The sequence below is a fragment of the Falco naumanni genome, chromosome 9, assembly GCF_017639655.2.
Source record: "Falco naumanni isolate bFalNau1 chromosome 9, bFalNau1.pat, whole genome shotgun sequence".
In the NCBI taxonomy this organism is placed as follows: Eukaryota; Metazoa; Chordata; class Aves; order Falconiformes; family Falconidae; genus Falco; species Falco naumanni.
Window position 1 is genome coordinate 48,499,762 of NC_054062.1, and position 14,444 is coordinate 48,514,205.

Consider the following 14,444-nt stretch of genomic DNA (forward strand, 5'->3'; position numbering starts at 1 on the left):
GTCATGAGCAGTTCACCAGTTCCACCTGTTGAAGCATAGGCAACTAAGAATTAACATGCAACTTAATTAGAAAGTGTTATTTTATTCCTATCTTACAAAAGCAAAGCTTCACAACATGAACTACACCAGATATAGCAGAGTTACTTCAGATTTAACCTTGTCATCTGAAAACATTCACTACACAATTAAATTTATTTTACAACTCTAACAGGTTTCATTTTTGCATACAAAATATGCTCTTTACACTGAAATACATATTATTAACAAAGCAGGTACTTAGAAGCACATACACAAAGATTGCTCAATGAAAAATGTTTCAGCAGGGGATAGATTTCCTGCAGCAGAACATCCATTTGCCGTAGATTAAAATTAACAGAAAACTTGCCAGTGAAGACTTCTAAATTACATTCCCTTTGTCAAAAAGAAACAAAAACCAAACGAGCAAACTCCCCAAACATTCTGGAACAAAATAAGTAACAACAGATCATTTTGCTAGGAAACACTGTTGGAACATGTATTCCAGCACAGAGTTTTGTGTTAAAATGCCAACCAGCATTTTATGTCAAAATCCTCTGCATCTGAACGTATATCTGAAAAACCAATTATTTTTCCCTATTAGCTGCTTCCCAGTTGGTTTAACTATTAACCGAGATAATCTACTAAGATGTTCAGCCTCATAATAGTAAGTCTGTATTGAGTACTGTCAATAGTGCATGTTAAAAATTTCAACAAATCTATAGAATAATCTATTACAATAAAAACAAAAAAATCCACAAAGTTAATGTTTTGCAACTACAACAGAGTCAAGCTATGGAAAAATTTCAGCTCATTCCCAAACTTCCCTGTTAATACAAGTTACAATGCTAATCACCACCTTATAAGGATTTGTTGTTTTAAAAAAAAAAAAAAAAAAGAAAAAAGTTAGTGCAGCGTAGCACATGGAGAACTCAATATGAAAAGTCTTACTAACCAAGGACTTAAGTCCACAATTCCTGACAAATATCTCTCACTGATTCAGAGTAAGGCCTGCCTGTGCAAGGAAATCGTCAGAATCATACTCTAAAATAATTTTCCAGTACTCATTCTGGTCTTTAAATCACAGTAAATAGCATGTACAAAATTAAGAAAAACTAATAGGAAAATATACCTTACAAACCTACTCAGTAGACAAGGAAACAGATCAGTCAGTGTACTGTTTGGCACAACTGAGCATACGGTATTACATCGGAAAATTAAGAATCCCAGTCCAGATACCAAAGCCTGCTGCTGCCTATGAATCCACCCTGCAAATAGGAGCTTGCACAAGGAAAGAAGGAAGAATAATTATTTTTATCATTGGTCAACAGTTCATAGATGTCCAAGCTGATTTTCTTAGGTACTTTGAAGGAGAAACAATGGTATGAAGTCAGCAGCATTAAAACACTTGTAAACAACAATTTGCAAGGTTTGGGGTTAGATTTTCTTTTTCATACTGAGTTCTACTATTAAGAACATGTGTTCTCTGGCAACAGAGGATCCCCTCCTAAATGAGGGCCCATTTTCAATAAGATCTTGCAGGCTTCCTCTTGCTACCAGCTATGTCTAGTAGTGACCTACCTGTTCTACTATCTCAAATTTCATTCAGGGGCATCATGGTTCAGAAGTTATTCTTCTAAATCGCCAAATCATTAGCTGATGCAAAAAGAAAAGTCTATAATGTTTGCAGGCACTGCCAGTGAAAGTCCTAATAGATCAGAAGGATGAAATCTCAAACATTTACACTCACTGAAGTTCATCTCCCTACCGATACCAAGAGGGAGAAAGGCTGGAGCTGCAAACCAACGAGTACTTGGCTGCTATGATCCACCATTTCAGAATCTTGGAGTTGCCAGAGCCTAGGAATAGACGTTTGCACCATCTACCAAAAGGCAAGGAAAATTATCTCTATAAATTACTAAATGTAATAGTCTTCACCAGTAACGTCTGTTGTTCTGTGTTCTACCTAAATCTAGATTGTAGAATGTATCAATGTGTGATCAGAAGAGAGCTGTCATTTCTACATTCTTTGACTAGAAAAGTCAAGTTACAAAACCTGTACAGGAGCAGTAACTTCCCACTGGATTCCAGTTCAGTCAACTTTTAATCATTAACATAAAGGGCTCTCTCTGTGTGTTTACGCACACAGAGTTGCAGTTTTGCCTATAAAATAAATTTAAAAAGTATAAAGCAACTAAGAGATATTTTGGAATTATAAAGAGTATCATTATTAAAAATGAAAATCAGATTGTTTCACAAATGCACTGAAAAGGATTTTGAACCAGGCCTGAAACCAAAAATCTTTTTAGGAGCGAGAGTATGTTATCATCCATCTTTACTACATAGGAAATACTTCAACCATGTATTTTTGATCTCACCGCTACAAGACTATGTGCAGCCGAGAATCCAGTTCCTTCAACTGGTTACTTAAGCACGGAAAATTCAACAGTAAGTAGGTTAGGTACAGTGAAAGATATTTGGTTCTCAAATTTCTAATTCATTAAACTGAAAATTAATTCTAAAGCTAGAATTCTCAGAAGGGTGGTTTTTCCTGCGTTGACCTTACACCGAAGTCATTGTAAGTTTTTCCATTGGCTTCAGGAAGCTTTAGCTCCCGTAACAATATCAATTTGAATAAGCCAAACATTTGCTATTCAGATTCCAACCACTGACTTGCAGAACGTTAGTAAAATCTTCCTGCTTTTAACAAAATATATTTGCTGCCATACTTTGTTGACAGTAAAAGGGGAACATATAAGGGAAGCTTTATTTTGTCTCAAATAAGACAAACTAAGATAAAAGTGCATGTCTAAATAATGGGAAATGTAACAGTTCTTCACTTTTTTGAAACATTACAAATTCCTGTGTAGCACATTAAGAGCTTTTATTAGTTTTGCTAGGTTTAAAGTGCCTGTCTGTTAGCCTAGGTGCTTCTAAAGTAAGATGTACAGTATAAAAAAAAATAAACATGTGCAATGGACTTCACGTACATCTTCAGTTACCATTTGCCACCTACAATTATTAATCACAATGACTTCCAATGTCGTTAGCTGGCATTTCTTTACCTACTACACGACCAGTTCAGAAAACCCAGAAGCCCCTCCCCTTATTTCTAGCACACTAGAAGAACAGCAGATCTGGGGGAGGGAACAAGACAAACTGACTTCCAAGTTAGCTGAAGTTTACAATAGACCTGCTTATACAACTTCCAAACATACAGGCAACCTATCAGTTGTAGCTTGGCCCAGGATGAAACTGAACAAATGACTTTTAATTTGTAAACTTCTTGTTTGTTTCTATTAGAACTTCTATCTGCAAGACAGAAGTCTAATTGTGCAAATTTTAAGTATCTGTACAAATTAGTTTAAGGCAGTTAAAAATCTCATGGAATATATATTAGTTCTACAAGTTCTTTATTATGACTGTTTTACAATTACCTTCTTTTATAAAGAATGATGTAAAATTTTGCGAAGTGTAGTTTAAAGTAAGGTGTCTCACTTTATTTTTCTTTTGTATAACTAGTGAATGACAAGATTTTAACTTCCTTTTTTTCTGCCAGAGTTTCATTCACAATAATCTGCTATCTTCTAGTTTTGTGAGGAGTTTTTAAAATAATAGTTAAATTAGTATTTGAGCCCTAGGCATGAAGAGTTTAGACTATATTAAGGAAAAACTTATTATTAACCTCCATCACATTAAAGCAAGTTTTACACCAAATTGAATCTGTATGTGAAAGTTGCTTCTGTTTGTTTTTCCAGTTTGGAGTAGCTAAGTTTTTATGGATAAGTACATCTCCAAAGTAGTCATATGTGTCACTGCATTAACCTTTCATATCTTATGGTTAATATATTTTGTCTTGCCTAGTTAACAGTCTGACAATTGCATCCTGTATCTCAGGACACACTCTGCTTCTACATTTGTAGAATGTTTACTGGGATTAAGTGCAAGCAACTTAAATTCAGCAACAAAAGCATGTGAATGCATTCCAATTCTTATAGCACTATCTCAGCTTTTTTTGAAAGGCTACATATGAAATAACAACCACATCTTATACAAAATTTCCCTGGCAAGTTTTATGACAACATAGAAACAAATTTGCCTCCCTTGTCAAAATGATTAATGTGAAGATTCATATGGGAATGTGCAAGCTTTCCTTCAGGAAGTACGAAAAATATACTGTAATATGTTAAAAAACTAAATGAAAGCATGTTCTCAGTCAATGTTGACTATGTTGGCCTCTTGCAAAATGGCAAGCAAAGTCATACTTATTTTTACACTTACACCCACATATGTTGCACTGAAAAGGATTTTCAAATCCATGACATCCCATGTGAATAGTATAAAGGATATTGTCCGCAAAGTACATGTCACAGTGTTGGCAGTGATGCAGAAGCTGCGGGTCCTGAACCGGAAGGGTTGGAGCTGGAGTACTTGGTTGACTGTTACTTATGCTGGGAGTACTGGTGTGGGCACTGCGATCACTGCTGGGACCTGCCACGGGACTATAGTTCCTTTGATTGTGTGTAGGCCGAGGGTCTGGGCTGGTTGGAGATGAACTTTGAGGAATATTTGCTGACACAGCTGAAACTACTGCAGGTGCAGCAGGCTGCTGTATCATGAAAGGCTTTTCATCTTGACAGGAAACAACATCTGGAGAGGCTGGATTTTGGTTTTCAGGTGGCAAGCTAGATAACTGTCCGGCTAATGTAGAGAGCTGGTTTAAAGGATTATCTACCATAAGGTCTTGCGGCTCTCTTGGCAACCCACTGCTCTGGGTTGTTTTTGTCATGCTCTCATATGCTTCAGTTTGGATATTTGGGATTTCATGAGTGAAATCATTAAGGTAGTCTGGTTTCTGAACCACCATGGAAGGTGGACTCAAATTAATTAATGCTCTTCTGCTGTACCCCAAATTGCTGGTCTTCTTCTGCAAAACCCCCCACATTTTCTTGCTGCTTAGGGAAGACCTTGTACCCTTGATAGGCACCATTTTATGTTTGCGTCTGCGGTGATGAGATAAGTTGCTTCTGTCACTGCAGCGAAAGGAGCACAATTCACATTTGTATGGTTTTTCACCAGTATGCGATCGCATGTGAGCTTCCAGATGACGTTCATAAGCTGATGCAAAAGGACACAAATGGCATCTGTGTGGCTTCTCACCTGGAAAATTAAAGGAGGTTAGCCCGTAGCATCTCATAGAGTGCTTGAAAAAGGCTTTGCATGGAACAATAAGTAGCTAACTGGGAGCTGCATATTCGTAAAGCAGAAATATAATTGGTTAGTAGTCTCTAAACGCGCGCGGTTCTCACACCTCTAATTATCATGACTAAAATAAGCATTCTATCCATGTAGCTAATTGTGTTGCTGTGCTTCAGCCTTGTAGTTTGTTACTCCCTATTTTCCCATACGGGTCCCTATCTTTCTTGACCCTGCACCTGCTTTCCCAGCAGCTGTATCTTGTTACAGCCACGGCCTGTTGGCACAATATAATTACTTGGTCTCAGGATTCAAGAATAGCTCAAGGCTACCTTTCTTGTTAACTTCAGCACAGCAACTTCAGTACAATTCTGATTACAGGCCTATTCTGATACCAGGCCTGGATTGTGCAGATCTTCAGAGATTCTAAGGCCATGCTTCTGCAGCCATTCTTCTACACCATTGGCTACAGGACTATCTGTATCACCAAAATATAATCATTCTAAATGATAACTGCGCTTCAACATTGAGGGAGGGTATCCTTTCAGCATCTTCCAAACACTCCTACTTTGAAACATCCTGGAACTATTATCTAAATAACACATGCACACATGCATCTACTCCAGAACTGCATTTTGAAAAAAAGGACCCTGTGGCTAAAGAGTTAAAGAAAACAAAAGCCAGCTAATCCCTGGGCAGCTGTGTGCTCTCTCTCACATGATAGTCAGGTATTCTCCTTTTGGATAGGTGGAACTTTGCTCTTCTATTAAATGATATTTAGAGATACTCACATTAACACTTTTAAAAGTACTTAAAAAAATTTCAAACATGATTAGAGGCCAACCTATTTATAACATAATACTTTGGGACTTTTGATTTTCCTTTCATAGACTGATCTTCCAGGAGTTTTTAGATCCAGGTGTGCAATGTTAGTAGAAATGCCTGAAGGATTTGACACATGTTCAGGTGCTGAAATGAAGCACCATCTCATATTCCTACATAGAATGCCAGGTCAGTTCCTAAATCACTATTGTGCAAATGATTCTCTTGCCACACAGCACAACAAACTCCAGAAAGATGTGAGTGGACTCCTTTCCCTTCAGCTTTCACATTTTTTTTTAAACATTGCCTACTATTTTAAATACAGGCCAATACATCTGTTTCCTGGCTTTCAAAATCCACCTAGAACTATAAAAGCCAGAGATCTGAATGCAGTGAGGGCCACTATTACACTGCAAGCACTGTAGAGGCCCCGTAAGACAGCATGTGACTGATTCAGGAAGCCCTTGTGGAACATCATACAATTTGGAGTCACAACCTGGGATACCAAATAGAAGAATTTTTTTTTCTTTACATTACTGGCTCTTCAATAGGAAAGAAAGCAATTTTTGTGCTACTTCCAAGTACCTTATTTGCACCAGCTGAAACCTTGACTTCTCCATAGCATACGTATGTATTCATATATATATATATACACACACATCTGTAAAGATCTGGAGATTTGTACAAACAATGATGTAAGACAACCGACAAACTCCCCGTATTCACAAAGGACTTGTCAATCTGAAAGGTCTTATTTCATTCTAAACTGGTTACAGAGATATAAATTTTCACCTCATGTTGTATGCCCTTAATACTGCTGAACTACTAATTATACTGCTGTCAGACTCAGCAGGATGTTAATTCTGCAGTAAGTTGCACTTAATTGTTGCGCGATCATGCCTGGTTCATAATTACTTTGGCAGATACCTTGCTGCATTTTTGTGTGTTAACCAGGATGCACTAGCTGTTTACTTAGATTACTCTGAGGCTATCACGTCCCTATTTTGATGCTGATTCAGTCACTCTGAGCCTTCATAGTCCATACAATCAATCTCTTGGCCCTCTGCCACTTTTCTGAGCCAAACAACACTCAGGTCTTGGATCCCCTTGCCCTTGAGTGAAAAAACACAAGAAAACCAAACCAAACAAACTTCCCTTATTCTGGAGTCCCCTGTCTCTATCCAAAGAAACAAAGCCAGGCTTTCCTGAAGAGCCATTAAGGTAATGGCAAAATGGTGTTGTCGTCACTACACCATGCAGCACTGTATTAAGATTGTGAAATGTATCGTAATAAGGCAAAGGGGAAACTACACAGAGAAATAAAAGGCCTCTGGGAGCCTGAGATTCTTGTCTATGCTATAAAACGGAACAGATTGGCGTAGGGAAATGAACTGTTATCGTTTGTACAGTTACTGGTATTTTATTGGGCATGAGACATGTTTGAACCAGTAACCTGGCTATAAAGCACTCACTATGTGAAGGTGTGTCCAAATTGCTGAAGCTCTTCAATCGACAGTAGGCTGACATGTCCTGTATCCCTCTCTCAATGCTAGCTAGCTTTCTGAAACAGAGATAATTCAGACTGCATGATTTTGCAGTAGAGTGATGCGTGCCTTCAATTTGGCTACCTTTTCCTATGATATTTGTGAAAGCTTCTTTGATCAAATGTGTCATGCATATACCCTGTTAACAGGAATACCTGCAGCAGCGCTGAGACAATAGTCAACCCACATGTAAAGCTCCATTCTTCTGGTATAATGCTAACAATATCATAGAACACAACCTTGAGAAACAACTCAAAATGTTAGTCAAGGCTGAAACCCCAAATATTATGCCTTGTCCTAAAAAACTTAAGTTTGTGTGGCTTCTGAACAACAACCACTGGGTCAGAGATTTTTGAGGACACTTCTCAGCATCTCAATTCTTGGTTGGAACCCTTCTTGCTTTTGTATATATTATGCTGCAACTGTGCTGAAATGGTCATAACCTGCAGCAGTTATTGTTCTGCTCCCTCTAGCCACTTCGGGACCTCTGCTCCCTAAAGCAGCAGCAGGATAAGAAAGCACTCTGAAAACACAAAAGAACTGTTAACCTAAGATCTGAGAATATAAAAAAGGTAGGCAGCTTCCTAGAGTAAGAGAAGAAATGCTGACACTATACCAATACCCACACTTTGACATTTAAAGAAGGAAGATTTAATTTTTTGCTTCCTAGTATACCTAAAATGTATGACATTTGATATTAAGTAACAATACATTATTTCAGTCATTCTTTCTGAAAAACCCGCTGCACACCGAAGCCATCAAAAACACCTCAAGAATCAGCAAACACACAACACCAACATCTAGTAGCAATTTATGTTTCCTGTCACACTTCTAGCAGTCCATCTGCCCATGTTGACAACTGGCCATTAGTAACTGTGGGCTTGGGATGCAAGATTTTAGATGGCACTAGCTATATGCTACTAAGAAGACATGAAATTTTAAAGTTGATGTTACTTCTGCATCTTTAAGTACCATTTAAAAATTAACTGTGTAAGTCTGCAGTACCTTTTCTCCTACTACATGGCCCTCATTCCACAAGCTCAGAAATAGCACTGCACGAGCAAAGCTGTTAAAATAAAAAAATTTCTTATTGTCCACATACCATATAAGGCAAACAGTGGGCGAAGCTATAAGTGCTTTATGAAAAACTAGACCAAAAAAAGTGCTCCAAAACACACTGCTGCTTTGCAGATCTGCAGCAAGCCATCGCATTAATGCTGTGTCAAATGCACAAGCCACAGCACTTTGTACACTACTGAAACTACACAAAACTTTCACTGGGAATCTGAAAACAACCACAGCTACACACAGAGGTAGCTCACAGTAGCACAAGACGAGAATTTCCAAGATCTTCAGAATGTGAACCTCAGAACTCTTGGATTTCTAGTTGGCTGCCACTTTCTATCCTGTTACACCTTGTTGAAACAAGCCAACACTGCAGGACCAGTGCAAAGAGCACTGACTCCCCCAAAATACACCCTGGGAGTTACTGTGTAGAAGCAACGGTTCACAGCAATGGGTCACAGCAACATGAGAATCTGACTAATGGATGTAATTAGGTACAGTTAAGTTACAACAATGTGTTTCCTTCAAAGTGAGTCCCAGAAGGCCACCTACCCAAGACAATCAACACCATACACTTAAAAGTTCCGGGACAGTTTATAACAGATCAGAAACCTGTCAAAACTTCCATTCTTTGCAGAATACAATTTTTTTTCTTATTATTCTAATTAACAACCATAAAGTCTTCTGTATCAGTATAATATACTTGACAGGGACCAAAGACAGACATCACAAGGACCTTTCATTTGTTTTCTCTCATTTGCCAAGATGTCAGAGCTGACTTCATGAACAGTTGAGGATATTCTAACCTTTACTGAGAGTTCTGCTTCTCAACTTTAGAAATCCAACAGTGGCAAATGCTCTGAAACAAGCCATAGTAAATACTTTTTCTTTTCATTACTGTTACTAATCACTTATTTGATTATATACCCTCATGTGAATATTTTACCTGTAAGAATAGTTTTCTTATTAGTTTTATACTGCCACATCTAGAAAGTTCTACAAAACAGGAATATTTTCATAGCTGAACAACAGAGGAAGAAAAGCCCCTATAAATCTCCATGGGGCAGAATGTATATTTTTCACTTTTCTGATTAGCAAGGAAAAACTAGAAGTTACATTTAGGGCCCTTCAATTTACACTGATGTTTTCATTCTAAACTTTACTTCCATACATAGTTACTTCAAATTCAGTAGTCTGCAATAATAAATGCAAGTAGGAATCTGCATAATTTGAAAAGGTACAAGGTACACCTTTAATAAAATAATCTATTAAAAAAAAAAAACCACCAAAAAAAGAGTTCCAATTGTTGGGTAGCTCCAAGAACTATCACACTGCTTGAAGGTATTTACTCCTCACATGCAAATCATAACACTGAGTTAATACCACAATGCCTCACAGCAAAATACTGCAGAATATTCCATACCTGTATGAATTCTGATATGTTCTATAAGCCGTGCTGTTCCTTTGCTGGCATAGTTGCAGTATCGACACTTTAACTTTCCATCAAATGTCCTTTCAAACCCATCCACTAACATTCCTGAGTTTTCATCCAGTGAAACTTCAACAGAAGGATGATCCAGACCATTCTGATCACCTTCTGTCCCAGCTGTGAATAACGTAACACATTTCAATCAAGAATCAGTGGGATACTACCTACCCTGCCGTGCGAATATGCCAAATATCTTCTGCTTCTGCACGCCCTTGGTCTTTAAATATACAGAACTATAAAAACACACCCTGATTAAAAGAAAGGTACATACACATCTTTTGTGATGTGAAAATCACTATCAGAAATGCATCCATACAATTTTAGTGGTCTACATAATTATATCTGAAATGTAAATTGTCCAGTCATTCTCAAAAAAAAAAAAAAATTGATAGCGCTGAAATTAGCTTACCTCCCTGAAGAGTCTCTGCTTCCTTGTCTCCACTAACTGCTCCAGAAATCATATTTACATGGTGAGTCTGCTGTGTGAGATATTCCTGAAAATCTTTTACAAAGTCCAAAGGTTCTGGCTTCTTTTCACCCATATTCACTCTTTATGCTTACAGCCTCTTGTACCTAGAAGGAAAAATATTTTCAAAACACATATGTCATTGAATTTGAATGTATTCATAAAAACAAACAAAAAACCCACAACAAACTTAAGTGAAGGGTTACTTTTATCATACCATATGACTCAATGCACAAACTGACAGCCCTAATAAATTTTTAGCTTTTAACTCAGAAATCACCAAACATATTACTGATGAAATAATTTTCAGCAACGTAAGGACAATATCAAATTGGATAAAATGATGTAATAATCAAAATCAACTTGCCCCTCCCCTTTTTTTTTTTTTTTTAAATGGATCATACCTGAATTTTAGTACCTATCTAAGTAGCAAACATGCTCCAAAATGTACTCCCAATAGGTCAGATAGAAAACACAGAGTACAGCTTCTCCACTTTCCCTGGAAAGAAAGAAAGGAAATCTAAGTCCATTGTTTTTCCCAAGCCCCATGAGTTGTAAGGAAAAAACTTGAAAAAAAATACATTATTTTGAAAGAGAGGTTCTAACACTCTACTGCTCTAATTTAAAAAAAAAAAAAAAAAACAAAACAAACAACAAACACTTGCAGCAAAAACTTTTCAAAAGACTGCATACACTCTTTCACATATTCATCACATACTGATTTGAATAGTTTCTCTGGTGAGCATGTGGCACCAAAAAATCCAAGAGTTGGGCAAGTCAGTTACGGTAACTGTAGTGTTGGGAAACCAACTGAATATCACTGATTAGCAAAGATGGAAAGAAGCCTTACAGAAAGCCATATTTCATAGTTCTCCCAAAATTTTAGTTTCCTATCCTGCATGAAAGTCTTAATCCTCTTGTCCTGGTCTCAGCTGGGATGGAGTTACTTTTCTTTTCAGTAGCTGGTGCAGTGCTGTGGTTTGGATTTGGTGTGAGAACAATGTTGACAGGATGCTGATGGTTTTGGTTGTTGCCAGGTAATGTTTATACTAAGTCAAGGGCTTTTCAGTTTCTCGGGCCCAACAAGCAAGAAAGCTGGAGAGGCACAGGAAACTGGGAAGGGACACAGCCAGGACAGCTCACCCGAACTAGCCAAAGGGCTATTCCATACCATATGATGTCACACTGAGTATATAAACTGGGGGAAGAAGGAGGAAGGGGGAAACATCTGGCATTACGGTGTTTGCCTTCCCAAGTAATCATTACGTGTGATGGAGCACTGCTTTCCTGGGGATGGCTGAACACCTGCCTGCCCATGGGAAGTAGTGAATGATTTTACTTGTTTTGCTTTTCTTGCATGCGCAGCTTTTGATTTACTTTACTGCTCTTATCTCAACCCTTGAGTTCCACATTCCTTTCCTATTCTCCTCGCCGTCCCTCTGTGTGAGGAGGGAGCGAGAGAGTGGCTGCATGGTACTTAGTTACCAGCTGGGGTTAAACCATAACACACCACTTCATTATTTCGCATGGAAATAATAAAAATATTCACTAGAAGTAACTGGTCATCCCCTTTTTTGGGACTGTAAGTAACAAACATCTACAGTCTCAACTTGCAATGAGTCTGTGAAGACAGAACTTAGATTCAGTTAGAAAGAAAACAATGAGTTAGTCACGTTACTATTCCTGCAGATTGTAATCAGAAATAATATATAATGCTACATTTTAACTAACAATACCTTTTTGTTTTCCAATAGCTACTAAACAAAACATTAGGTGACGTACAAACACTCAAGTCCTGAGTTCAAGCCCACACTTAAACACATTCTCCTGTATTTCCAAAGTTATTTACAAGCATTAGTTAATTTTTGGCATCCAGATGAGTATATTCTTTTACATCATACTGATGCATGCTCAGCTACTACTATCATCATCATCATCAAGTCAGTTTTGAACACATCTTTACAAATCAATTTTGCCTACCCTCTTTCAGGTGTCACCAGCCTCATGTAGGCTTAAGTTAATTTATGTTCCATTTGTTGGTGTCTCCTGCAATAAAATAAAGATATCAGGATAAAAAATAAAGATATGGAAGAGAAAAACAGGACAATGTAAGGTAGAGTTCTGATCAGGCCAACTTTCACCAAATTATAAGAAATAACCATTTAAAATTCATTCTGGTTTTTAAATATTGAATAAATTCTGAATTCTAAATAACATTCTGAATCTTGAATGGTTCAGCGTGAAACAATGTTAAAGGTGCATATTTTCACTGAAGAATCTGTGTACCCTTTTCTGTAAGGCAGAAAAACTTACCTGACTGTATTTCTGTAATTACATTTAATTTTTAAAGAAATTACGCAAATTTAAAACAAAATGATTGGGGAAAATACATCATTTTGGTAAACAACTGAATAAAACTGTACCTCATCAATTTAATTTCAAAACATTCTTTTTTTTTTCATGTCAATGTAGGTAAGTTGTCATAACTTAAGCACCACCTCAAACCTCTACATTTTTATGCACAAAAGGACCTTTTGTGATTTTGTGTTATGGTTTTTTTTATAGATATACAACCAGCAATTCTCCTTTTCAGGGAAGGGACGATACAGATCAGACACTCGCTATGTCGCTCGCTATGTCGTCGCTGCCGCAAACCAGTAAGTGCAATTCTAATTACTAGAAACCTGAGCAGACTGGCTCATGTTTCAGGCACTCGAATGGACTGATCACACTTAATGGTCCTCAAGTTCTAGTTACACAGAACGTTTTCTGCATAGGCAACTACATCTTCTCCAGCTTTATATGCCGACGGGTAGAATACTGGTTATTCATTTTCTACACAGGCACAACTGCTGGATTTAACACTAGTTATAGTGTTGATGTGTACCGAGTTTATTGCCTGAGAAGCGCCACAGGATGCGCTAGGATGAAAGGCGTTATAAATATTTTGCCTCAAGAATTCTACCCAACAAAATAATTCAGACGCAGAACAACCAGTAGTTCAACACAGCCAGCAAGAACTCACACTGTAGTAATTATAAGAGAATAAAATAAGATGACTACAAGCACATATATGCATCACGTTTTCTTTTAGGAAATTAAGGAAGAAAAGGGGGAATCTCTCTGCCCTAGTCTCATTTTTTTTCCTGGTGCAAATGACTTAAAACTAAAATAACGAAGGAGGAACGATCCCAGACTCTCAACCAAGCCCCTCCTGCTCTTTCTCAGGCAGTTCTGCCCGTGGGAAGCGGAATCGCAGCGCCGGCGGACGCCGGGACGAGCCCCGCGACCTGTCACCTGCCACGGCAACCTCGGCCAGCGGTGCGACACCCCGCGCTGCCCGCTGCCCGCCGTGCCCGCACGCCTGGGCGGGAAGCGACAGGACCGCGGGAAGCGACAGGGCCGCGGGGACCCCCGCGCCAGCCTGCCTGCCTGCCTGCCCTGTCCCCCCGCTTCCCACAAGGGAGAAGCCGAGGGACTGCGCCGGCTGGCCCAGCCCGCCGCCCCCAGTGGGGCAGCGCAGCCATCCCCGCCCGTCCTTCCCCCGCCGCTGCCCACCGGCTGCCCGCAGGGAAGCCGCGGCCCCCCTCACGTCAAAGGGAGGCCTCACTGGGGACCCCGCGGCCGCCAGGCAGGCGTGTCACGGCACCAGCCACCACTGCTACAGCTGCCTAGACGGTGGCCGGCCACGCTACCGAGCCCCCTCACAGCGCGGGGGGGGGGGGGGGCGTGAAGGAGAGGACGTTAACTCACCACCGCCGCCCCGCGCCGCGACCGCCGCCCGCCTCCACCGCCGCCGCCATGTTTGTTATGCCTCCCGCGGCTCGGCCCGGCCCACCGCAGTCTC

General features: G+C 39.2%; 1 protein-coding gene across 2 annotated transcripts; it reads right to left on the bottom strand.

Moving 5' to 3' along the window:
• Positions 1-902: 902 nt before the first annotated feature.
• IKZF5 (IKAROS family zinc finger 5) lies at positions 903-14,438 on the bottom strand. Of its 2 annotated transcripts, none has more exons than XM_040606793.1 (6): positions 14,351-14,438; positions 12,578-12,643; positions 11,016-11,096; positions 10,541-10,704; positions 10,066-10,248; positions 903-5,175 (listed from the first exon to the last, which is right to left on the bottom strand). In XM_040606793.1, the coding sequence occupies exons 4-6, from the start codon at positions 10,671-10,673 to the stop codon at positions 4,232-4,234; spliced, it is 1,260 nt and encodes a 419-aa protein (XP_040462727.1). In that variant the 5' UTR covers positions 10,674-10,704; positions 11,016-11,096; positions 12,578-12,643; positions 14,351-14,438; the 3' UTR covers positions 903-4,231. The 2 variants fall into 2 exon arrangements, with proteins under 2 accessions (XP_040462727.1, XP_040462725.1); XM_040606791.1 differs by having other exon boundaries at positions 11,002-11,096.
• Positions 14,439-14,444: the final 6 nt, after the last annotated feature.